This window comes from Rhincodon typus, chromosome 3 (assembly GCF_021869965.1).
Source record: "Rhincodon typus isolate 14 chromosome 3, sRhiTyp1.1, whole genome shotgun sequence".
NCBI lineage: Eukaryota > Metazoa > Chordata > Chondrichthyes > Orectolobiformes > Rhincodontidae > Rhincodon > Rhincodon typus.
In genome coordinates, this window is record NC_063334.1 from 82,876,697 (window position 1) to 82,904,241 (window position 27,545).

At 39.9% G+C, this 27,545-nt stretch overlaps 1 protein-coding gene across 11 annotated transcripts in view; it reads left to right on the forward strand.

Moving 5' to 3' along the window:
* Window positions 1-27,545, forward strand: part of kiaa0825 (KIAA0825 ortholog) — a 357,628-nt gene that overhangs the window by 114,290 nt on the left and 215,793 nt on the right. For all 11 annotated transcript variants that reach the window (XR_007261761.1, XM_048595041.1, XM_048595037.1 and 8 more), the window contains 3 exons: window positions 16,506-16,688; window positions 22,791-23,006; window positions 25,089-25,491. Coding sequence is in view for 10 of the 11 variants with exons in the window: in XM_048595041.1 (XP_048450998.1) it covers window positions 16,506-16,688; window positions 22,791-23,006; window positions 25,089-25,491 (802 nt within the window). In the remaining variant the exon portion in view is untranslated. The remainder of the gene's footprint in view (window positions 1-16,505; window positions 16,689-22,790; window positions 23,007-25,088; window positions 25,492-27,545) is intronic.

The following is a 27,545-nucleotide window of genomic DNA, read 5'->3' on the forward strand; positions in this document are numbered from 1 at the left end:
TGTTATCTCAGATTCTCCAGCATCTGCAGTTCCTACTATCCCTGATTCACTAATGCCATTTAGGGAAGGAAATCTGCCATCGTTACTTGGTCTGCTCCATTTTTAACTCCAGTCCCAAAGTAATGTGATTAATTCTTAATTGCCCTCCCAGCAGCTAGAGATATTAAATAAATGCTGACCCATGTACTGATGCCCACATCCAATGAACAAAAAAATGAGGCTAGCTACGTACATATCAGTTTTTGTGACAAATAGCAAATGGCTGTAAATTGGGAGAGGGGCTTCTGCAGTGGGACCTGGGTGTCCTTGTGCACCAGTTGCTGAAGGTAAGCGTGCAGGTGCAGCAGGCGGTAAAGAAGGCAAATAGTATGTTGGCCTTCATTGCAAGAGGTTTTGAGTACAGGAGCAGGAATGTGTTGTTGCAGTTGTACAGGGCTTGGTGAGACCACACCTGGAACTTTACGTGCAGTTTTGGTCTCCTTTTCTGAGGAGGGATGCTCTTGCTGTCGAGAGAATGCAGCAAAGGTTTACCAGGCTGATTCCGGGGATGGCAGGTCTGACGTATGAGGAGAGATTGACTAGGTTGGGATTCTTTTCTCAGGAGTTCAGATGGATGATGGGGGACCTCATAGAGACTTATAAAATTCTAACAGGACTGGACAAGGTAGATGCAGGGAGGATGTTCCTGGTGGTGGGTGTGTCCAGAACCAGGGGTTACAGTATGAGGATTCAGGGTAGATCATTTAGGACGGAGAAGAAGAGACATTTCTTCACCCAAAGATTGGTGAGCCTGTGAAGTTCATTACCACAGGAAGTAGTTGATGCCAAAACATTGAACGTATTCAGAAGGTGACTTAGGGCAAATGGGATCAAAGGTTATGGGGAGAAAGTAAGATTAATCTATTGAGTTGGACGATCAGCCGTAATTGTGAAGAATAGCGGAGCAAGCTCGAAGGGCCAAATAGTCTCCTCCTGCTCCTATCCTCTATGTTGCTATGTTTGATATTTGAATGGTTATGCCAATGCAATATCCATATGATGAAAACTGTAGCCTGATCCACTTTGTTGACAAATGTCTAATTGTTTTAAAGTAATTAAATTATGTCGACCTGAAAGGAGAGAAGTTGGACTCGAGTGCTGCTTTTCAAATACAATGAATAGCCTTGCTGTTGCAAAATGATCTCGGGTTGGTTAGTGTTAATGCATGCACAGTAAACATCTGCCAGATATATACAGAACAGACAGGTCATGACATCAAATAGCACCAGGCTGGTTTGATGTCAGTCGTAGATGCACCCACCCAAAATGTGGGCTGAAATTTTATGTTTTCTAAAAACTATGTCTTTTTAATTTTGTGTCTTCAAAAATTGTGAACTGCGAGGAGAATTAACTGTTTTTAAAAATAAGGATTAATAAAAATAATGGCTGCATAATTTCACAGCAAGGAATTCAATTCCCATTGTGAACTTTTTTTTATATAGCTGAGTTTCTGCGATATGCAGATGATCAGGAGCCGAGGAATTGTATACAAGTGAAGCCGATTGATTCTCAACTGAGACAGCTCGATCTGGAAGCAAATTACAGAAACACAGGCGTACAGAGAGGGAAAGACTTAGAAGGGTGTGCTGTTGTTCTCCCCAGCAAAGCTGCTCATTGTCTGCAGTGAAAAAAAACTTAGTTTAAACTTGAAGAAAACCAGTTACCTTTCCTGTAGCAATTCTTCTGAGCTGTGACGTTTGAATTAAGAAATTAGAGACATTTTCCAACTGAGTCAGGAGCTTCCAACGACAGACAAGGTATACTGCTTTGGATGCTGTTGGGGGGGATGACCTTTCAGGGACTAACAGCAACAGTCAGGTAAGTGGCACTGTGACCAGTTCTGAGGCTCCAAGGGAAAGGGTGCAGTCAGACAGAGCAATACTGATAGGAGACTCAGTTGTGACAGGGATAGACAGGAGATTCTGTGGCCGCAGAAGAGACACCAGGATAGTGTGTTGCCTCCCGGGTGCCAGGGTCAAGGATATCTCTGAGTGGTTGCAGAACATTCTGAAGGGGGAGGGTGAACAGCCAGAGGTCATTTTGCACATTGTACAAATGATGTAGATAGACAAAGGGATGGGGTCCTGCGAAATGAGTATAGGGAGTTAGGTAAGAAGTTAAAAAGCAGGACTTCAAGGGTAGTGATCTCCAGATTACCCCCAGTGCCATGTGCCAGTGAGGATAGAAATAGAAAAATAGCCCTGATCAATGCGTGGCTGAGGAGCTGGTGTCGGGGGCAGGGTTTTCAGTTCTTGGATTATTGGGATCTCTTCTGGGGTAGAGGTGACCTGTACAAGAGGGACGGGTTGCACTTGAACCAGAGGGAGTGCAATATCCTTGCGGGAAAATATTCTAGTGTTACCTGGGAGGGTTTAAACTTGTTTGGCAGGGGGTTGGGACTCTGAATAAGTGAAGGACCATCGAGAAGTCAGGGAAAAATACACTAGCCATCGAAAGCAAGTTTACTATCCAGGATAGCCAGGGGCACAGTAAAGGGAGTAAAAAGACTTCTGGCTTGAAGTGCATTTATTTCAATGCACAAGGCCTGACTGGTAAGGCAGATCAGCTCAGAGCAAGGATTGGCTGTGGGGAATGGGATATTATGGCGATAATAGAAATATAGCTAAGCAAGGGGCAGAACTGGCAGATCTATGTTCCAGGATACAGAAGCTACATGTGTGACAGAAATACAAGTAAATGAAGAGGGGGAGTTGCCCTTTTGATAAGGGAGGATATAACAACCATGCTTAGAGAGGATATTCTTAAGGGATCATCAAATGAGGCCATATGGTTAGAAGTTAGAAACAAGAAGGGGATGGTCACTTTGATAGACCTCCAAATAGTCAGGACGTATGAGAGGAGCAGATGTGTAGAGAGATTGCAGATACCTGTAGGAATAACAGAGTAGTATTGGTTGGAGATTTAATTTCCTCTGTATTGACTGGGCCAGGGTGGAATTTCTCAAGTGTGTCCAAGAAAGTTTCGTAAATCAATATGTAGAGCACCCAATCGGGAGGATGCAACACTTGACCTCCTCTTAGGAAATGAGGTCGGGCAAGTGACTGAAGTGTCAGTCGGAGAGCACTTTGGGTCTAGTGACCATAACTCTCTTAGTTTTAACATAGTTATGGAAAGAGATAGGATAGGTCCACAGGCTAAGGTGCTAAACTGGAGCAGGGCCAATTTTGGGGCCATTAGGCAGGATCTAGAGTGGTCAGTTGGGTGAGTCTGTTTGAAGGAAAAGGAATGATTGGCAAATGGGAGGCTTTTAAAAGTGTGTTATCAAGAGTCCAGTGACAGTATATCCATGTTAGGATGAAGGGAAAAGCTGGCAGGTTTAGGAATTCCTAGCTGACGAGGGATATTGAGGCTCTGGTAAGGAGAAAGAAGAAGGCATACTTTGGGTTTAAGCTATCAGGCTCAAGTGAATCTCTAGATGACTATAAAAAGTGTAGGAGCACACTTAAGAGTGAAATCAGAAGAGCAAAAAGAGGGTCTGAGATGGATCAGGCAGATAAGGTTAAAGATAATCTCAAGAGGTTCTATAGCTATATTAAGAATAAAAGGATGACAAGGGAGAGAATAGTTCCCCTTAAAGATCAGCATGGTCGTCTATGTGTGGAGCCACGGAAGATGAGGGAGATTTTTAATGAATAGTTCTCCTCAATGTTTACTGAGGAGAGAATCATGGATTCTAAAGAAATAAGGGAAACAAGTGGGGATGTTTTGGACAACATACATATTACCAGAGAACAGGTGTTTGCAGCCTTAGATTGCATTAAGGTGAATAAGTCCCCTGGGCCTGATCAAGTCCATCCTTGAACATTGTGGGAGGCTAGGGAAGAAATTGCAGAGGCTCTTGTTTAGATTTTTGCTTCATCTTTAGCCACTGGTGAATTTCCGGAAGACTGGAGGGTGGCTAACGTTGTTCCATTGTTTAAGAAAGGTAGCAAAGACATGCTAGGGAACTACAGGCCAGTGAGCCTGACATCAGTGGTAGGCAAATTGTTGGAGAGGATACTGAGGTGCAGGATCAACGAACACTTGGATATTCAAGATCTGATTAGGGATTGTCAGCATGGATTTGTGCATGAGAAGTCATGTTTGACAAATCTTTTAGAGTTTTTCGAAGAGGAAACCATGAGAATAGATGAGAGTAGAGCAGTGAATGTTGTCTGTATGGGCTATAGTATGGCCTTTGACAAGGTCCCACATGGCAGGCTAGTAATGAAGGTTAGGTAGCATGGGATCCAGGGAGAGCTAGCTAATTGGATTCAAAATTGGCTCGATGGTAGGAAGCAGAGGGTGATGGTTGAAGGTAGTTTCTCAGACTGCAGGCCTGTAACTAGTGGTGTGCCACTATTTGTTATTTACATAAATGATCTGGATGCGAATGTACAAGGCATGATTAGTAAGTTTGTGGATGATACAAAATTTGGAGGTATCATTGATATCAAGGAAGGTTATCAAAAATTACTGAGGCATCTTGGTCAGAAGGGTAAATGGGTTAACGTTTGGCAAATGCAATTCAATACAGGTAAGTGTGAGGTATTGCACTTGGGAAAGTCAAAACAAGGTAGGACTTATACAGTAAATGGTAAAATCTTGAGGAGTGTTGTGCAACAGAGGGACCTCGGAGTACAAGTACATAGTTAATTGAAGCAGTGTCACAGGTGCATGGGATGGTGAAAAAGGCATGAAGAAGGCATTTAGCATGCTGGCCTTCATTGTTCGAAGCATTCAATACAGGAGTTAGGACGTTATGTTACTGTTGTATAAGTCGTTGGTGAGGCCGCACTTGGAGTATTGTGTACAGTTTTGGTCATCCTGCTGTAGGAAAGACGTAGTTAAACTGGAAAGTGTGCAAAGAAGATTTATGAGGATGTTGCCAGGACTGGTAGGCCTGAGTTATAGGGAGAGTTGGCCAAGATAGGACTTTAATGCTTGGAACGTAAGAAAATGAGGAATTACCTTACTGAGGTGTATAAAATCATGAGGGGCATAGATAGAATGAATGCGTATAGTCTTTTTCCCAGGAATGGGGAATTGAAAACTAGAAGGCATAGGTTTAAGGTGAGAGGGTATAGATTTAAGAAGGACCTAAGGGGCAACTTCTTCACATATAGAGTGGTGCTAATATGGAATGGGCTGCCAGAGAAAGTGGTTGAGGCAGGTACAGTCGCAACATTTAAAAAAAAACATTGGGATAGGTACATGGATGGGAAGGGTTTAGAGCAATATGGACCAAATGCGGGCAATTGGAACTAGCTGAGTGGGCACCATGGTCAGCATGGAATAGTTTGGGCTGAAGGGCCTGTTTCCATGCTATATTACTGTGTCACTCTATGATTCTATAACTGAACACCAAGGCTAGTCAAAGTAAGATAATCTCAACTTCGGAATCAGGAAGTAAAGACCATTGAACTGACTTTCCATTTATTTCCACCTTCACCAGGATATTTTCCCCAGTTGTCTATGTGCGTGTAAGAGGGGGCATATTTATAAGGGATTAGCATTTTAGTTAGTGGTACTATATGTCAATGGTTTATGTCTGTCTACTTGAAGGAACATTCTGATCGCCTACAATTAATAATAATTCTTGTTTAGTACAGATACCTGCTCCATGCTTTTTATCAACCTTGGTCTGAAAGTCAGGTTAATTGGCGTACTGTGTTTACCCTATCAAAGACTTTAATATTTGGTACAATTCCTGGAGTAGGGGTCTTGATTTTCAGTGCGCTACGATTGTGCCAAGGTTTGGCAGTTTATAGACCGATTTAAATTGGATTTGATTTGAATTGGTTTGGAAACAGGGTAGTAATGATTTGGTTTGATTTGGTAAATAATACAGGTGAAAGAAAACATTTGGTTCTGTACCACACTTAAGGAATGACATTGGAAACAGCAAATTATTTTTTGCATGTGGCAAATTTGTGGCGAGCACCCTTAAACGAAATTTCAAAACCAAATTTAATTGATTTGGCAGGTAAGATGGAGATAGCATTTTCTGACAGAGCTAATTGAGGATCTAGCATAGCTCTTGGGTTTAGAGGAAATACGAAAATCACTGAGTATTTCAGGTTGCGAAATTTCAGTATCAGGTGATATTCAGTGGCTGGAGCATGAGGAGAGAATAAATAAACAAGAGATGGCAGAAAAAAGATGAAGAAAAGGCAGAAAAACGATGAGGAAAGGGAGATGGAATTAAGATCACAAAAAATGGAAATGAAGGGGCAGGAAACAGAAAAATCAAAGCTAGAATTGGTCATGCAAAGGACATGCAAGGACTTGAGCATAGGCTATTCATGGCCTAGTTCAAACAGGAAAAGTCAGATACTGATGCAGGGCTTGGTGGGGAGAATCTGAGTTTGAAGTCCAGTAAAGAAATGTTTAAGTTTGCACAAGGAAGACAGTCAGTCCATGATTAGGTATGGTGTACACATGTCACAATATGTTTAAGTGGCAAACGCACTGTATGTTCTTCAAGCAAATGACCATGTGTGTGAATCATAGGGGGTCCTTAGTGGGAGTGAAGGAGGCTGATCATTAGACAGTATCCCACAGTCAATTAAACAAGTTGTTGTATTCCAATATAGGGGGTTGATCATGGTCAATCAGGCACAAGTTCATTCCAGAGTTGGGAACTATGTTCTTGCAGACCAAGGATTAGGTCATAATCAGTACTGCAGATAAAATCCAACCAGTCTCGGGATTTCCGATAGGTCAGTGGACTTTCTGTGGAGACATCGGTCTGGGGATGGGCCACCTTTTCCTGCATGAGACAAAGGGTGAGATTGACCATGTTGGGAAGTGCACGCAGGTTCAGTTAGTGTTGATGCATGAGCTGGAGAAATTATGAGATGCCCGTGGTGACTGAGTAAGAAGTACAAAGTGCAGGAAAAATTAGTAGTTTGTGTGTATAAGATGGGTGAGAATTATTGAGGGGCAGGATACATGCAAGACTGAGCTGTAGTCCATGAGCTTTGGCAGAGTTAGACTGGTGGCTCTGTGAGTGTGACTGCTGGACATCCCACTTCACTTGAAGCATAGTGCTAACCCTTGCTGCAGTTTGTGTCTAGCTGGCCAGGACTGGTGGGTGGCCGCCTGAAGCAGTCAACTCAAAAAAAGAACTGCCCTCCTCTCCACCACCCCATCCATCAAGACATCCAGGTCCCTATCTGCGAAGTGAAAAGCAAGCTTTCCTTTCCTCTAGACCATATCTTCAATGTTGAGACTTGAACACCAATGTGAGGGCTTATTCCTGGCTTGCAACACATGAAGTGATGTAGAGCTGGAATTTAAATATGGTATCTAAGGCATGAAAGCTGGAGGGTCCTGGTGGTGGCAAGCACGTCTGCTGCAGAAGTTCCTGAGAAAGTCACCCAGCAGCCTTGTTGAATAAGTAAAGAGGTGAAGAACAGAAGATTGGATGAGAACAGTTATTCTGAACTATAGCAGAACAGTATCCTGAGTCTTACTCAATGGAAAATGGGAAAATTCATCCCAGTACAATGTCAGTTACAATAATTTCTTATGATACTTGATTATTCTTTCCTTTAAAAAATTATTTGGGAATTATGTTTAAGTAATGTGTTTCAAATGAAAGTGAATTGATGAATGATTTTAAAATTACAATTTGCTGCTTATGTTGTTGTATTTTGAAGGTAGGTAAGCCTCTGTGAAAATTTGTGAGTTAGAATTTGCTGCAAGTAGACATTTTGGGGGCCATTGTCAAAGCCTAGGCTTATTAAGTCAGGAAGATCACTCTATATTCTGAGAATAGCATAAAATATTTCTGTGAACTAGTACCTAAAGGCGGGAGCTAAGATTTGCAATTTGATTGACAGAACCAGTATCCTAACGAGTGAATGTTCAATAAAACCAGAAATTGGATAACATAGCAGTTCATGAATTTTTTTTTTCTGATCCTTCAGGTGAGTTTTCTGGTTAATTAGAATGAGTTGAGATTTGATTATAACTTTTAATCTCTATGCTTGTTTGCAATTTATGATAATAAAACAGCTTCCTGATTCATAGCCTTTTCTCATTAAGGCATTTAAGTTTAGGTAGGAAAATTTTGAGGGCATATGTAGAAGCCACAAGTTTCAATGCAAATTATAAGGGGTCAGAGTTGTTAGATTCCTGCTCACGCGATTATATAAATAAACTTTGGACTGTGCCGGCTTTATAACATTCAGACTCCAGAAGTAACCAGTATGTTGAGGAATATCTAGGGAAAACACAAATCTTGCTTCGAGTTGCCTTTTGAGTCTGCTCCACCATTCAATAAGATCATGGCTGATTGTTTTATGTTTCAAATGCCACTTTTCCATTTAATCTCCAATAACCTTTGGTCCCTTTACTGAACAAGAATCTGTCTACCTCCACCATGACCCTGCCTCTGTTACCTTCTGAGGCAAGAGATCCAAAGTCTCTCAACGCTCTCAGAGAAAAAATGTTCTCTTCACCTCTGGTGCAATCAGGGCAGGACATATACAATTAATGGTAGGGTCTGCGAGAGTGTTGCCGAACAAAGAGACCTTGGAGTGTAGGTTCATAGTTCCTTGAAGATGGAGTCACAGGTAGACAGAGCCATGCAGAAGATGTTTGATACACTTGCCTTTATTGGTCAGCGCATTGATTATAGGAGTTGGGATGTCTTGTTGCAGCTATACAGGTAATTATTTTAGGCTGCTTTTGAAGTACTGTGTTCAATTCTGGTCTCCCTACAATTGGAAAGGTGTTGTTAAACTTGAAAGGGTGAAGAAAAAAATTACAAGAACGTTGTTGGATTTGGAGAGTTTGAGCTACTGGGAGAAGTGGAATAGGCTGGGGCTATTTTTCCTGAAGCACTGGAGGCTGAGGGGTGCCATATAGAAGTTTATAAAATCATGAGGGCCATGATAGGGTGAGTAGTCAAGGTCTTTTCCCCCAGGGTAGAGGAGTCCAAAACAAAGAGCATAGGTTTAAGGTTAGAGGGGAAAGATTTAAAAGGGACCTAAGGGGCAACTTTTTCATGCAGAGTGTGTATGCATGGAATGAGCTGCCAGAGGAATTGGTGGAGGCTGGTACAATTACAACATTTAACAGGCATTTAGGTGGGTACATGAATAAGAAGTGTCTAGAGGGATATGGGCCAAATGCTGACAAATGAGACGAGTGTAATTTAGGATATCTGATTGGCATGGATGAGTTGGACTGAAGGGTCTGTTCCTACAACTCTGGAAGGGTGACCCCTTATTTTTTAAACAGTGCACCTCATCGCATTGGGTTTTGCTGCAACTTTGCAGCAGGGCTAGGACCGTAATTTTGGCTTGACAATAGTGATCCAGCAAGGCCCAATACAAGTTGGAGGAACAGTAAATCATTTTCCACTTTGGAACGTTACAGATTTCAAGACTCAGCATAGAGTTCAAAAACTTCAGACTTGAACTCTGTCCTCCACTATGATTACCCCCTCTGAGTACCTCCATTTTGTCGGTTTGCTCTCAGGAAATCTGACCAATTTTCTGGTATTTTACCCACCGTTAGTACACATTATTCATCTACATCTCTTCCTTACTACCTTTCATACTTTCTTTGCCTTTTGGGTTCCTTCATTATCTATTTTACTTGTTCCTCCTGATACATTTTCCACAGCACTCAGTGGGCATCTGCTCAATAATGCTGAACATTGCCCATGTATGTCCTGTACACAAACAGCTGGACAAATTCATCCCAGACCCATAAGTCTATTCTTGATTATCAGTAAAGTGATGGAAGGAATCAGTAACAGTGCTATCAAGCATCATTGAATCCTCAAATGTTTATATGGAAAGATGCATTTCATCCCCATTGTGTCCACTCTGGTCATCAAGCATCTCAGTAATCTAATCCCATTTTTCAGCATTTGGTCCCTAGCCTTGTATGCTAAGACATTTCAAGTGCTCACCTAAATACTTAACACTTGGTTAGTAGTAACATGCTAAGTGACACTGAGTTTGAGTTTCCCCAAGACCACTCAACTTTTGACCACATTATAGCCTTGCTTCAAGCATGGACAAAAGAACGGAACTCCAGATGGAGGCAAGATTAACTGCCCATGACATCAAGGCCACATTTGACCAGTTGTGGCATCAAAGAGCGTCAGCAGTATTAGAGTTAAAGAGAAGTGAAGGAAACTTTGCCCTAATTAGATTCATAACTTAGCGCAAGGAAGATTATTGTGGTTGTTGAAGGTCAGTCATCTCAGTTCCAGGACATTTCTGCAAGAGTTTCTCAGGTAGTATCCCAGGCTTCAAAGACATTCCCTCCAACATAATGCCTAAAGTGGAGATGATTGCTCATGATTGTACATTGTTCAGCACCATTTGTGACTCCATCTCCAAAGATGATATTCAAGCCTGGGCTGACAAGTGGCAAAACATTTGCGCCACACAATTGTCCATTAAGACAATCTAACCATTCCCTTTGACATTTATTGGCATTCCCATTGTTGAATCTCCCACCAGCAATGGCCTAGGATTACCATTGACCATGAAGTGAACTGGATTAACCAAATCACAAAAAAAAACACAGAAAGTGGTTGAGGAACTCAGCAGTTCTGGCAGCATCTGTGCAGAGAGAAATAGAGTTGATGTTCTGAAATTCTGAAGAAGAGTCATACCAAACTTAAAACATTAACTCTGTTTCTTTATCCACAGATGCTGCCAGACCTGCTGCATTTCTCTAACATTCTGTATTTGTTTCAGATTTCCAACATCCACAGTATTTTGTCATTATTGACAGAGTTAACACTTCGAGTTCAATATGTCTGCTCTTCAGAACTGCTTCATTCACTATGTTTTGGACCCCATTCAGTTCTGAAAAAGAGTAACTGTGTTTCTTTCTCCACTGTTGTTGCAAGACCATTGAGTTTCTCCAAAATTTTATTTTACTCATGTTTTTATTGAGTATTAAATGCATATGTTGTGTACAAAAGTATGCCAGTCGATGTTTTTATCCATTTTATGTTTCACTTTTACAAAAAAAAATCCTCTAGAGATTTTGATCCAATAACAATTTAGGGTTGAACACCCTTGATATATTATTTTTATTGCACTTGATTAATACATTTATCTCAAACACTTTAATGATAGTTTTAACAAAGTTATTAAGTCTATTATTAAAGTGTTTGAGGTAAAAATAATATATCAAGGGTATTCAACCCTTAATTGTTATTTGGTCAAAACCTCTGGAGGATTTTTTTTTGACAAATGCATTATAAAATTAGGTGAACATTTTTAAAAATTATTTTAACTTCAGTGATAGATGATCTCTTGATAGCACCACCTACTGTGTTTGAGTTTCAACGTGGCTTTCTGACTAAATAGATAAATGATAAGAAGTATTACAAGACCTGTTAAAATGGTGTTAGGTTTTAGTATAATTGATTAGAGAAGGTCTATATTTATTTCAGCTGCTGAGTTATTATAATAGACAAAAGAGATCTCTATCTTTATGCCCAATTGTGTTTCAGTCCTCTTTGTTCCAGTATTCCATGCATTCAAGGTTATACTTTTTATTGAATGTGTTGCATTAAATGCATTAAAATTATGCTCTTATGACGTGAAGAAGTGATAATAACTCAGCTGTAATTGTTGTAAAAGCCTATATTGAAGCATTTCATTTTTGCAAAGTGTTTGGTGTTGAAATTAACCTTTCCACTTTCTACTGTCACTTCTAAGCAGTAATTTAAATACAAAGCATTGAGAAATAATGGTGCTCTACAAATAATTTTGATATCTTTGAAAGACCTCAGAGGTGTCTGAAGATGACACAATGTCTCCAAAGCTGTGCAAGAATAATTCTAAATTTGGAAAGGAGTAGATATATTAGGTGGTATGAAAAAGTGTTGGAAGAAAGCAATCATAAATTCCTTTTTGCATGTTGGTTTGCTGGATCTAGTCTGACAGTTTATCATTTTTTTTGTCAAAATCCTAGAATCAAAACATTTTGTCTTCCCCAGCATGAAAACTTTGCATATATTCATTGTAAAAGAAAATGAATGTTGTGGTAAGGATATTTTTGAGGAAAGGATGATGCATTTGTGTAAATAGAGAATATCATATACCTTGCAAGAAATACAACCTCCAGAAGTGACTTTGTGGGATTTCAAAAGCTCACGGAGGTTGTGGAAGATCAACTGCAGATATAGTAGTCATAGAGTCGTACAGCACAGAAACAGACCCTTCGATCCAACTTGTCCTTGCTGACCAGATATCCTAAATTAATCTAGTCCCATTTACCAGTATTTGGCCCATATCCCTCTAAACTCTTCCTATTCATATACCCATCTAGATGCTTTTTAAATGTTGTAATTATACCAGTCTCCACCACTTCCTCTGGTAACTCATTCCATACATACACCACCTTCTGCATGAAAAAGTTGCCCCTTATGTCCCTTTTAAATCTTTCCCATCTCACATTAAACATATGCCCCCTGGTTTTGGACTCCCCTACCCTGGGAAAAATTGGGTCTGGAGTGATTGTTGAGTTATTGAATCACTTAGCTGAATTTGTGTTCTATCTGTAAACGTGCTCACAATTTCCCTATTGCCACTATGCCTTTGTCACTTTTGGTATCATACACTGAAATAACTAAGCTCAAGCCAAACTTCAGGAAAAGTACATCATGCTACAATGACATTTAGCAAGCATCAGGCTTGAATGTTGCCTTTCAAATTTCGTATGTTGGATTCACACTGATGCCCTTATTCTGTGAACTCGGCAGTATGATTTAACTGAAAATCTCGGTTGTCATTGCTTTTCCTTGGAAACTATGATGCTGTTCCATTTTATGATTGTCCTGTTTGATGCAAGTTCCTGATGCCTGCAGGTTGTAATGTACAGAATTACATTTCATTATAAATAGAATTCTCAATGGAATAACTAATTTTCAAGTTCAATTCATTCCTAATTTATGAATCCTCTCAATTTTTTATAGGTTTACTCTATCTTGGAGCTTCTGTTTCACTCTGCTACATTGCATCACGGAGTTTTACACACTTAAAGGAGAAATTCCATTGAGCTCCTTAAACATTGAGCTTTAACAAGAAACAGTTAGACAGTATTTTACATTTAACCACATGAAACATACATTATTTAGTTATGTGCATTTCTTTTGTGCTGAGGTTTTTGGATGCATTGTTGCAATTAAGGTCTTTTCAATTAAATACAGCATCAGTTTCTACTTATAAGCCACCTTTAGAGGAGTAAAAGGTCCCAAAGTGATTCACAGGACTATCATCAAACAAAATCCGAACCACAAAAGCAGATATTGGGACTGACGGGTTAAAGAGGTAGTTTTTGAGGGGAATCTTAAAGAGAGAAAACTAAGGTTTAGGAAAGGAATTCTGAATAGTTATCCCATCAACTGAAGGCGTGCCATAATGAGATGCTAAAGAGGCCAGAATTAGAGGAATGCACATAATTTGGAGGGTTGAGGTGTTTGAGGCGATCACAATGATAAAGAGTGCCGACACCATGGGAAGGCTTGAAAAGAAGCATGAGAATTTTAAAGCTGAGGTTGCTTAACTGGGAGCTAATGTTAGTCAATCAGTGAATTGGACTCACTGAAATTTTGACAGCAGGAAACAGAGTTTTGGATGACCTCAAATTTATGGATCATAGGAGGCCAACCAAGAGTGTGTTGGAATAGACAAGTTTGCATTTAACAAGGGCATGGATGAGAGCTTCAGCAACAGATGAATGGAGACTGTGATTTTATAGATTGGTTAAAAAAATGTATGTGGAAAAGCATTTCTCAAAGTCAAATATGTTAGTACAGGAGTTGCCACCAACCAAATACTAAGAAGTCAGAAGAAATGCTTTCAGTCTCTGCTTCAGCTCTCAACTCACAACTCAAAACTCTATTATGCAGTCACCGTCTACATTGCTTTCCTGACCAACTGTCTGTGGTTGATGTAGACTATTTCCATTTTTTGTTGCCACTAGGGAAATCGCGTGGGTGTTGAGAACGATGTTAGTGAATTCACATGTGGATACTGACACTGTTTTCAGATGATGCTGCCAAGAGTCAGGCAGGGTATGAGAAATGGGAGGGAACCAAGGAGAGTATTTTGAAGGACACCAACAATAATGCAGTGTGAATACCCAGAGAAGCCATTGCAGGTGATTGTCAAGGTGTAACAGAATAGGTAAGAATATAACCAGGTGAGTGCAGTTCCACTCGCAGGGTGACAGTGCAGAGGGGTTGAGGAGAATGGTATGGTTAAATGAAAGCTGCATATATAACAAGAAATATGAGGTTTCATAGTTTACCTTAATCACACAAAGGTCACACAAGACATCAGCTGTGGCTTCAACAAAAGTCACCTTGCTTGATACTGTTGCAGGTGTGGATTTCTTATTGGAGTAGTTCAAGCATGGAATTCTTAGAAAGATGAGCAGTCATTGGGAATTGACAACATACTCAATAACTTTGGAAAAGAAAAGAATGTTTGTGGTTTGACAGCTTGCAAGGTTGATGGGATTAATGTCTTTTTAAAGTCTTATTTTGAGGAAAGAGTAATAATAGCAAACTTGAAAAGGAGACCATACCTGAGAAGAAAAAACCATTGACAGTATCATTAGAATAGTAGCCAGAGAAGGAGTGGGTTGTCAACGTCTCCATTGGAATAGAATTGAGGGAGCAGGAAATGCGTCATTCAAGATAAGCTTGGCGATGGCATGTCAGGACATGTGAGAGAAACTAGAAAATGAAGTGAGTTCATTGCCAGCTCAAGAGGATATATGGCAGAAGCTCAGCTTCTAGGACTAGAGAAAATTTACAATAGATCTCTCCCTGATTTACGAATGTCTGACTTACGAACATTATCCCATATGGGGGTATAGCTTTAAATATCAACATACGAACATTTCCCATACTTATAAACAGCTGCTTTATATTGTCCTGTATTATGTTCTAACTTGTGTACAAAATGACTTGCAGATGGGCTCAGGAACAGAACCTGTTTGCAACCCGGTGACTGCCAATATTTTGAGTCTCTTAAAAATGCCTGCATTAACTATTATGATCTTGGATGCAAAAGTAATGGGGAGCAACATTCTATAAAAACGAGAGAACTGATTAATTGACAAGTGGATTCCGATTGGTGATGGCCTTGCCATGGAACATGTGCCAGTGAGATGGTGACTAACAATTACTTACCAAGCTTTATTTAAATTTAAACCAGGCGAGTTAACTTTAGTCAAGGCATTGCTCTGAGGAATGTACCAGAGTGTGGCTCTTACCTAAGTTGAAACAGATCATGCACACATATTATGCCTATTCACAAAGAGCTGGGCCTTGTACCTGCCAGTACATGCAAGTGCATTACACTGCAAGCCCTAACTGATAATCTTAAGTTGGTTGTCTGCACATTTGGGATTACTTAACAAATGTTGCCCAATCGCAGAATCAAATGTTGGACACTGTATTTTGAGTTTTGCAAGCACAGGTTGATTAGATATGGTCAATAGCTTGCCTGTTGTTAATGGCTGCAGAGACATGCAATTGATATGATCCACACATCTTTGGATGTGTGGTCTATACGTGTCTTGGGTAACTCATACATTTGTGGAAAAAGTGAGCTTTGAGGACTAACCTCATCATATATGTAACCCAGCAGTTTGTCCTCTTACATATGTCCAACAGGGCTTTTTAATATGCTTTCAAGCAATACTACCCAATCAGGCTAAGGAGCAGGTCCAACAGTTATGAATGTGGACTGCATTTTAAGAATGGCATGCATTTAGTTGCTTATAGTCATTTTTTACAGATGAATAGTATGGTATATAAATTTCAGTGCAAATGATGCTCACCTGTAGACTACATGCAAAAGACTGTCCAATCGTGTCAAACAGCCGTTCAAAACAGGCAAGTTACTGACAATGTTCAATCAAACTATGCTCACAAAACTCAAAATATATTGTCCAACATTAAATGCAGATCTGCATTCTCAGTCTATGAAACTGTGCTAAAGAATCCTGATTCTGCTAAGAATTATGCTGATAATCAATTTAAGACAGTTTGGCTCATGCTGCGGTGCACTTCTGTATAATTGGAGCTACACATGTTGTTTGCAAACAGAACAGTCAGGCACATTGTACCTGTTTCAACTTCGTGAAATAGGTGACTGCATTCTCTGGAATGTTCCTCAAGGCAATGTCCTGACCAATTAGTGTCAATCTGTCTGGTTTAAAGGTAAACAAAGCTTGACAGTTAACCGTCAGTCATCATCTCACTGATGCAGTCTTTATGTCAATGCCTCTACCAATCAATTAACACTCTCCTCATATCCTCTTTACAATGATATTCTTGTGTATCCTGATAAGTGCAAGACAGAAAGCTTCAACAGTACTTTTTCAGCTATACACACATCTCTACTGCTAAACATCGATGTGAATATTTATTTTGAAAACATATTGCTTGTTTTGTGTTCTAGCTATTAATGAAGAGAACTTTAATGATGTTCAGACAAAGGAAAAATGTCATAAACAACCCAAATTGATAGAAGCTATCATGATGGTGATGATATACTGCAAATCATTGCCCAGATGTCTCAGTGTTGTTCTTGAAGATTATATGGACAAACGCCAGATGTGGAATCAGCTGAATTACATATCAGGTATAATGTTACAACATTTTACTGTATTTCAGAATCTTATGCATGTTGATGCTATAAAATTAATTGCAATTTGGAATACCATTTTTTAAGGGAACAGAACATATCCACATATCCAGACTGATACTCTTTTGATTTTTTTTTTCCATTTTAGTTACAAGCTAAAACAAATTATGAAATGGTCTTGAATTTGTTGTTGCTACATTTCTGAGGAAGCAAAGGATGAATACCATTTTCTATTCCCTAATTTTGAGCATTGTGTTAGAATTATATTTTAAAAACTGTAAGCCAGGGATCTGTATTTTTTGAGAAATTCCAATCATGAGTGAATGCTTTTCAATATTAGAATTTTAAGATGACTTGAAAGCATACATTAAAAATTAAATTTTATTTTTCTGGTGTATTGATATTTACAACTAGGAATGTGACAATATTATAAATAAGTTCAATGTTTTTAGGAAGAAAGTTTCGTTTTTTTTGCATATATTAGCATTGTGTAAAAGGCATTTGGAATTACCAGAGTAGAATAAACAGATGGAAGTCATTTAATGCGTAACTTCAAGATACTTTGCTTTTGCTTTTGCTTCCCGAGCCTTCCCACATTGATTCTGATAGCTCTTTGATTCCAATACATACAGTGGGACATTGGCCATACTGATTTTCAGCTCCTTAACTTCATGTCAGTAAAAAAAAAGAGCAATATGTTTTGTTTTTAGAAGTAAGTCTATTTGATTTAAAATAATATTGCAGTTGTTTGCACGTTCTCTTTATTTATCAGTTTCATTCTTCTTCTCTTCGCTGTTGAAGTATTGAAGTAATTGATCAGAAATCTTCTGTCATCACAGGCTTCTTCTCAGACTCAACAAACAAATGCAGTTCCTGACACAATTCACTTGATGAATGTAAACCTCTCAAATGCAAGCATGTCAAGACCAGTTGTAGGACACCTGTGAGGATAATGCAGGGAGAATTAAATAACCAAATACAGATCTGTTGTAGAATGATTTTCCCGTGGGCATTTTGACCAGATATGCATTCCAAGCTCACATTTATTAACAATGAGACTAGCTCAGCAATCTTCAGGGAAGCAGCAACAAATTGAACACCTCTATGCTTGCCAACTTATAAAGGAGGGGAGGGGAAGGGTTTGCGCTCTGATGCTCCCCATTAGAACCTTGGCAGTCCCACCAGGAGACATTTCAATTTTGAGACATACCCTGAGGTGAACATTTAAATTACCTGGAAGCAAAACTGGTCAACTCGTCGGAATAGAGGGAAACCCATTAGATCGTTCGGGCCACAAGTGGAAACGTTCCTAACCACGACCACAAAATTGCCCCTGGTTGTTACAGTAACAATACTAATTAGCTGTTCAGCAACATGAAACAATCTTCCCAGCCTGATTCTGGAAAAGTTTCCTAATAGTAATGCTTCATCAGGGAGCTATCCTAATGTGTTCTGCTTCCTTTATCCTTGGCCACTTGCCAGCCCCAAATCCTGCAAGCCTTCCCAGACTATTTAAATAATATTTGTTATTTTAATTGTAATGGAACCCTACAAGAATGACTACATCATTCAAGACCTCATTGACAAGAAGAGGAAAGCTATGCCTGGCAAAACAACATCACCAACGAGGCAAAGAGGAGAACGCATCAAACAGCAAATGCAGAGTTACAAGGAGGAACTAGGGAAATTGAAAACTGATGGTGGACTGAGAAAGCTAAGGTGCTGCAACTCCTTGCCACCAAACCTTGCAAACAAACAGTGCCACCAAGTCAATGTACGGACCTAACACCGTTGGCCTCAAACCTGTGCAGAGTAAGGATGAAGCCATTTTGAGAGGCCTGTAAAACATCAGCATCCAATGGAGAGTACTCCTAAACTGCAGTACAATTGGAGATGAAGATGTGTTTGAGGAAATCCCCAATTCCCTTTCAAAGATGATCTTGGACTCCCATTTAATGTGACAGAAGTTGAAGTCACCATTGGATGGATGAAGACTGGAAAACCTGCAGGAGTGGTTGGGATTCCAATGGAGATTTTCAAACTTGGAGGAGCAGAGTGTTCCTTAAAAACTAGGATTTCAAAAACACCCTGAAGGGTTGATGGACACCTCTAAATCGATTTGGACTTTAGCATAAACACAACTGACAGCAAACATTCTTCTAAATAGTCGCTTGACATAATACAGCAACACTGTAGTTAGTTAAGAGAACGATTAGAGTTTATGTGTAAGCTGTTGTTCTAAATTACTTTTTAATGTTCATATCAAGGTATGAAGGAGATTCAGAAACCTTAATTTTCAGTAGCATGCATAGTCTGATTTATAACCTGGAAAGAAAAAATCGGATGTCATAATTTTTATTGGATTAAATATTGAGAGTGCTGTGCTTTAGATTTGGGTCAGATTTTGGGCAGATCTTGTGCTCTTCCTGGCAACAGAAACCTTGACCGGACTAGAGGAGATAATAGTATGGGAGGCTAAAAATGAGTTTCCTGAAAGTGGGATGAGGCTAAGGGACTAAGTTTTTAGACGTTTTTGGCAATTAAAGTTTTCCAACAACAAGCTTTGGGAAAGCCTTGTTGATGCACCTGGATGCCATGCATGCTCATTAAAAGGAAGCCTCACCGGAATTAGTGTATCTTTCAAACTCAATTCTGTCTGAGTGATTTCAGATTTACAACTGTATTTAATACTGTTCAGCAGGCTAACTTGTGTACTTTCTGGAGTTGAAGTTTGTACTATATCTTTTTCCTCTTTGGGAAGAATTGTTCTACATCAGGCTATATTGTGATTAGATAATGGCTGTCAAAAGGCAATGGGGAAGAGTTGAATGAAGCAGGGAGAGAGGGAGGATGGCTGCATTCTAAGAGGGCTCCAGGAGGGACAGTGACTGAAGAGAAAGTGAAGATGCATAGACATGTGGAGGGGCCAGATGCCTTCAGTCATGGATGTGTTATGTTTTTTGGTGAAAAAGGATCTTTCCAAGTAGGGATGATCAGAGAAGGAAGGTCCGAAAGGGCATGGATAACAGAGAGGTCACGGTGGGCATGCCGATGGTAAATAGTATAGACTCAGGGCAGAGAAGGCATATATAAATAATGGTTATATGTCAAGGCTAACAGGAAGAAATTCTAGAGTAACAAAGGGGAAAAGAATGGTTATATTGGCAAGTTCAAGTGTGATGGCAGTAAGTTGGTGGGCGATAGAGTAGGGTAGAAGATGGTGAGGAAGTCTGGAATCTATTGTACCTTTTTTTGAAGTGACCTTGAGAAAGTGCAGTCATTCTGAAAGTGTAATCTTTTGAAGTGGGGTAAGGGTCATTCTGGGCAGATGCAGTTAATGGTGAGCACAATTGGCTGATTTAAGGGATCCCTGATAATCATGAATTAAATTAATAGGAACAGTGTTCAGGTGTATGCTCATCTCCATGTTCACCCTCAAAACACATTATTGTTGTTGCCTAACTCATGGGTTTCAGTCAAATCCATGTAAGAGAGATTTTAAAAATTTTGCCTGTATTTCTTGGAGTATCAAAAGAGCAAGAGGTAATCTCATTGAAACTTACAAAACTCTTACAGGATGTGACAAATTGAATGTAGATGGGATATTTTCCCTGGCTGGTGAGTCTAGTACCAGAGGATATAGTGCCAGAATAAGGGGAAGAGCATTTAAGACGAGGAGGAATTTTTTGACTTAGACAGTGGTGAATTCTTTCAAATCATACCCCCCAAGGGGGCTTTAGAAACTCAATCATTGTATTGATTTCTGTCTTGAATGTGTACATTTCTGACTACTGATTATATCAAGAGATAAGTGAAGAGTGAGGGACAAAGAATCATTGAGATAGATGATCGGCCATTATCTAAATGAATTGTGGATCAGGCTTAATGGTCTGAATGGTTTACTCCTGCTCTTATGTTTTTATCTTTAACTGAGATCCCAGCAAAGTTGAGAGATTGCAAGCATTGGAGGCAGTCAGAGAACATTCACTTGGTTGATTCTGGATACAGAGGGGCTGTCCTATCATGAGACTTTGAATGGGTTGTGTCTGTATTGATTGGAGTTTAGAAGAAGGAGAGGTAACCTTGTTGAAACTTACAAGATTCTTAGGGGGATTAACAGGGTAGATGAAGAAAGGTTACTTCCCTTTGTGGAAGGGTCCAGGTCCAGAGGGAATAATCTTAGAGTAAAGGGTTGCCCATTTAAGACATAGATGAGGTGGAATTTCTTCTCTTAGAGGGCAGTGAATCTGTGGAATTCTATAGCAGAGGAGGCTTAAAGGTCTGAATTGCCATTTCCAAGTTTCTGCTCCCACACCTTATGGTCCTATGAGCTAAGGAGTTAAGACTGCAATGAAGGATAGCTCCTACTGACTGACAGAATGATAGATTTGTATCTATTTTATGGGGAAATGGTGTTCAAAGGTCCCTGACAGGTAGCCTGGATAAACTGTGGGTAGATGGAACCTAATTGAGGGCAAGGCAAAGGTATTGGACTGAGGCTAGATGGTGATGGTGGGAAGGACAGTAATGATGGAGTCATGCCTTCTATTTCCAGGGTCATTTCTCTAATATTCATGCAATTGAATCAACAACAAATGATCTTGACAATGATTCTCTGGAATTGCATTGAGCACAGTGTATAGGTGGAGACCAGTCTGTACTCAATATTAATATAGGGCATTCCATTGGACAAAATTTCTCAGGGCAGGATAGAAGTTCTCAAAAAACCAAGACCAGATTTGGACCATATCTGTCTATGCAGTTTGTATGCAGAGGTGACCATTGGTCGTTCTTTCTGACGCTTCTACTAGTTCTGCTGCAACTGCACAGGAACTCGCAGAGAGTGGTCTTAGTAAAGCAGCAGCCAGAAGGGAAACAGTGAGTGGCAGCAAGGGGTCAAGCAACACAAAGGCAATTAAAGTCACTGCAAAATTGAACTTGTCACTGGTGCCTCTTTTTTAGGTGTCAGTAAGATGTGTACAATATCACAGTCTTCTAATAACACGCACATCAGCAAGGCCACCAATGCCCTGATCAGAAAAGCAAAGAATTCATAATGGACCCAGACAGAATTGTGGAATTTGTTTCTATAACAGGATTTTCATGGGTGCAAAAAGCAAATGACTGCTCACGTACAGTGCTGAGAGATCCCTGGAATCAGCCAGCAGCATTCATAAACAGAAAAAAGGTTTTCACTGTCTGAGTGTCCTCTTTAACTCGCAGGTGCCACAGATGCATCATTTACAGGGTTCGATTCTCTGTGACAGGGGCTTTCCATGGAGGAGCTGGCTCATTGCACCAGTGTGGACCCCCAAAATACAGCAGAGGAGAGGCATAATACTACCCATGCCTTAACAAGGACAACATTAGAGCAGCTTATTGCACTGCTAAAGATGAGTTTCTCTGCTTGAACTGCTCAGACAGAGCAATACAATGTTTGCATGAAACAATGTCCAGGGTTATTTTGGTCTGCTACACCCTGCACAACATCACTCAGTAAAAGGGGGGAATTATAGGGGAGTGGGGGATGATCAGGTGCTGCCCTGCCTTGGAAACTGGACCTCCCACCTTTACCAGCAGAAGTGTCCTTCTCTCCATGCCCTGTCATCAACAACCTTACTATAGTGGATGATTCTGCCATCTTCTGTCTGCCTCCCCCTCTCTCCCCATTTATTTCAGAACCCCCTTCCCCTCCCCCATTTCTGAAGAAGGGTCTAGGCCCGAAACGTCAGCCTTCCTGCTCCTCTGATGCTGCTTGGCCTGCTGTGTTCATCCAGCTCTACACCTTGTTATCTCAGATTCTCCAGCATCTGCAGTTCCTACTATCTCTGAAACTTCTGTGCAAATTAGTCGGTTTTGAATTGATTAAAATTTCAACCAAGGTGATTGGTTACTGTAATCAAACCTGATATTATTGCTTATCTTTGTAAAATGGTAATGAGTAATAGTAAGGCAGCTGGGACTCAATACAATTATGAAGTTAAATTTGTGTTAACAAAAACTGACCTACTTTGCAGGAATTGAATTGTGTTGATTGTTCACTGCAATGCATTTTAAGTAACCAGAGCTGACTAATATTAACATCTTTTGCAATTGCAGATAAGTCAGAGGTCCTAAGGTGTCTGAAACTCCACATATCCAAAGCAAACAAGACAACTCTAAAGCAACTGATCTCCTTGCTTCTAATGTGGCAAGCATTAGAGAGTTATGGAACATGTCATCATAAGCAAATGCTTCCTGAAAGTTTGCTAAATAAAATTCCTAAAGAATGGGATTATTTGCCAAGGGAATTGAAAAGAAGAGAATCTGGAAAAAGTAGGTGTCTTTTTGTTGAAGTGGATAAATTAAACCAATTTTTTAGTTCTGAAAATGTATCATACAGATCCTAGCAACAAAGATTTTTGTAAAAATAATTATTTGAATGGGACAAAGAATTTTATTTGAGTTGTGGTCTCAGAGGATATTTAGTTATGAACTAATATGTTCAAAGGTTACGATTAAACATTTTGTTAAAATGTTTGCAATACAATCAATACAAACTTTACATTTCCTGAATTAATTTAATTTTATTACAATCCTTTATTCGTTAATAGGATGTTAATATCACTGCAGGTCCAACATTTCTTGCCCATCTATTTAGGAAGAGATTACCAGATTTTTGACATCAAAATAATGAAGAAATGGCAATATAGGTCATGTTTTTATGGAGTTGAGTTGACTTGACTAAAAAATATCAACTGGGATCCAATTCCAGGGTTCCTAATCTCATTCCTTCCCAATTTTTCCCAAGTCTTTTTAAGCGTGCGAACTGGTTTGTGGCACAAGACTGCACCTGACATTCTAGAACTGGCCAGCTCCATTGCAAAGAAAGGCGTGTCCTACTCCTTCTGCAATTGTATGAAATCGGGCCACGTTTTTAAAGGGTGCTTGTTTATGACATATCAGAGGTATTGCGAACCATAGTCTGCAACCATGAATTTTTTGAAAGTTCATTTGAAAGGTCATCCTCATGCTTCCCATGCTAGGGTATGCCCCTCCTCCCATAACTCCCACTGTCACTCATAGCCCACCCCACATCCCATGCCAAAGTATGGCACTTTCATACCCATTCATCCATTATGTATTGTATTGAAGCAGTAGATCCTATAGTGCTACTTTTATGTGTTTAATAAAAAGGCAATCATTCATGACTTCCTACTATATTAAAACTGCTAATATTAAAAAAAAAGAATGGGTATTAAAAGTGTCAATTATCCAGACCCGTTAAGGTTTCAATACCTGAAACTCTAAGGCACTTGCAACAACTTAAGCTTGAATAAGCATACATTCTTAAATTCTAGAGATCAGACTTCAGAGCTATCTATCAAGCCGGGATGCTGCTGCTGCTGCTTCAACCAGCTGTTGAACTTTTGGGCTCTGTTTGAAGCTTGGGGGGTGTAATACATTGGCATCATGAATTAAGAAGCATAAGAAGATGAGTATGAGGTGCTATGGGTGTTTGAGCAGCATGAGGTGACATAGATGGACATCGGGTACATGTGAGGTTTGAGGTGGAAGCTCCCTTTTCTGTTCTTTATTGCAGATGGGTGAGCCTTTTGGATAGACCTGTGGCTATATCCAAGCTCTTTCCATTGTTGGCTGCCCTGACTTCAACTGGCACCCACCCCTTGGCAATGAGCATCCCTCCTTTATATCCCCAAGTTGGCATGCAAAGCCAGCAATTTTCCTAATACCCACTAACCATTCGTGAAGATGAAAGTTTGACCAAAAATTCCTACTCATTCCTTTCCCACTGGATCAGACCACATTTTAAATTACATGTGGCAAGAACTACTGCTGATGCTGGTGGGATCCTCGGTAAATATGTAGATCAGATTGAAATGGCATAATTTGGGTCTGATGTGCCGTATTAATTGGTGGCCTAAGCAAGAGAATGATGACTGTTTTTCTGGTAGCTCAACCTACCAAAAAGAGACACAGGCAGGTAAGCCACTAAAAAGAATATTACATTTAGTTGTGCATCACACAGAAAGGTTTGCACACTCTCAAAGTCTTTGGCAATGGCCTTCTGCCACCAGGGTCTCTGGTCCTGTCTCCTCTCTCCTTCCTCCCCAGAGAGTGCATTCTGCTTGGTTTCAGCAGGAGTAAAGGCCTGGGAATAGAAATGAGGCAGTGGACTTTAAATCTCTCTGTGCCTTGACCTATCAATTTGTGCTTACCTCAACACCTTACACAGAGCAGTTTCATCCCATGATAAAATCAAAGTCCATGACATAAAATTACACTGATAATAGTTTATAAATTAACCAAACATATGAGTTTACTGTTAGCATATAGTCCCATAAGATATTTTCAGCATTAAAATACTATTTATGATCCTTAATATTTTCCTTTCAGATTTGACAAAACTTATGGCTCAGGCTGTTTCTGTTGTAATTGGTAACCTACCTGCAGCAATTTCTTCATTGCCTTCAACAATTAAATACTTCTTCAACTTAGCAGGAAATAAACTTCATAACAACAGTTCTGAGCTCAGAAGATCATGCCTTCTTTTTTATGTGACGATTATTTGCCAAACTCTAGAAGATGGAAAAGCCATAGAGCTCTTGACAAGTGTTACAATAGATAAATGGATTAAAGATAAACTGAGTTTGTTGAGTGAATGTCTTCAGAGCATTATGGGGCAGCAAAAGGAAAATTCCAAACCTATAATACAGAAGGTTATCAATTCTCTGGAAAAACAGAAACCTAAATGGATTGAAGCCCAACTACAAAAAGCAAGAGAATTGTGCACAGAACAGTGAGTAACAGTTGTAATGTACTGCATTAAAATATTGTTCAGGAATATATATTACTAAATAGTTTCTCATTTTAATTCAGCATATTAAAATTATAATTAAACTAATGCAGACTTGACAAAATCTAATAAAGCAATATCATTTAAAATGTACCTGAATTGAGATGAAGTTAAATTTGTAGCCATGTTGTCTCTAGTATAATGTCACACTCTCATTTTAACCTCTTCTAAATAACTGGTACCAACTATATTTCGTAATCATTGTTTCAAATTTTATTTGCCATTTTACAATTCTTTTCAAAGTTTGGAACTACACTCTGAGGTTTACAGGTTGGGTATGAGAGAAGGGTGGCACTGTGAGACAGGAAGGGAATACACAATCAGAGATAATAGGCCCTGAAGGGATAAAAGTACAAGGATGAGAATTATAAATTAAAGGTTTTGGAGGGCTGGGAGATAACATACATCTCTAACAACAGGAGCTGGCGAGACATATGATACAAGTATTTCTCAAAAAATCAGAAATTTATGGCATAGATAGAAGTCATTTAGCCTCTTGTATCTGCAATAGCTATCAGATAGCTAATCAGCCTAATCCCATTATCCAGTTCCTGGTTCTATCGTTGTTGGTTACAACAGTGAAGTATTTTTGCATGTTATGAGGGTTTCTATCTCTACCACCCTTTTAGGCAGTGTGTTCCAGAGCCCTGAATTTCCTCTTGAATCCTGTCTAAGCTTCCTACCTCTTCCTTAAAATCTATGCGTTCTGGTTATTAACTGCCCAACCATTGGGAAACAGAGTCTTCCTACCTATTCGTTTTACTTACATCCTTCGTAGTTTTGTACACTTCAGTTCGGTTTCCCCTCAGCTTTCTCTGCTCCAAGGAAATCAATCCTAGCCTATCCAATCTCTTTAGGTTTGCCGATGACACAGAAATAGGTGGAGTGATTGGTAGTGTTGAAGAAGTGGGGACGCTGCAGAAGGACTTGCACATGCCAGGTCAGTGGGCAACAAAGACACCGATGGAATACAATGTGGCAAAGTGTGAGGTTATACATTTTGATAGGAAAACAAAGAAGAGTAGACTATTTTCTAAATGGGAAAAGGCTTTCGAAATCTGAAGTTCAAAGAGACTTAGGAGGCCTAGTTCAGGGTCCTCTTGAGGTTAGCATGCAGGTTTATATGGTGGTAAGAAATGCAAATGCAACGTTGGCATTCATTTCAAGAGGGCTAGCAAATGAGAGCAGAGATGGACTGCTGAGGCTGTATTAGGCTCTGGTCGTATCTAAGGAAAGATGTGCTGGTGTTGGGAGTCCAGAGGAGGTTTACAAGAATGATCCTGAGGATGAAGGGCTTGTCATATGAGGAGCAGTTAAGAACTCTGAGCCTGTACTTGATAGAGTTTAAAAGGATGAAGTGGGATCTGATTGAAACTTAACAGGATTCTGAGAGGCTTGGATAGAGTGCATGTGGAGAAGATGGTTCCAACAGTAGGAGAGACTAGCAGCCAGGGGCACAGCCTCAGGGTGAAGACGGAGGAATTTCTTTAGCCAGAGTGCGGTAACTCTGTGGAACACATTGCTGCAGAGGGCTGCCCGGTCCAAGTCATTGAGTATATTTAAGACAGAGATAGATGGGTTCTTGATGAGTAAGGGGATAAGGTCAGAGGGAGAAGGCAGGAGAGTGAGGTTTGAGAAACTCATCAGCCATGATCAAATGATGGAGCAATCTTAATGGGCTGAATGGTCTAATTCTACCCTAAATCTTATGGTCTTATAGCAGAGCAGGATCCTGTTTTGTAGCTCCACCAGGCTGAGACATCATTTTTGAGAATGCCTGATGCTGGTTCCGGCATGCCCTCCAGCACTCTCCATTGAACCAGGATTGATCTCCTATCTTGATAGTAATGGTTGAATGGATGATATGCCAGACCATGAGACTGTAGATTGTGTTTGAACATGATTCTGCTGCTGATAATGGCTCTCATCGTCTCATAGATGCCCAGTCTTGAGTTGCTAGATCTGACCAAAATCTGACCCATTTAGCACGGTTTCAG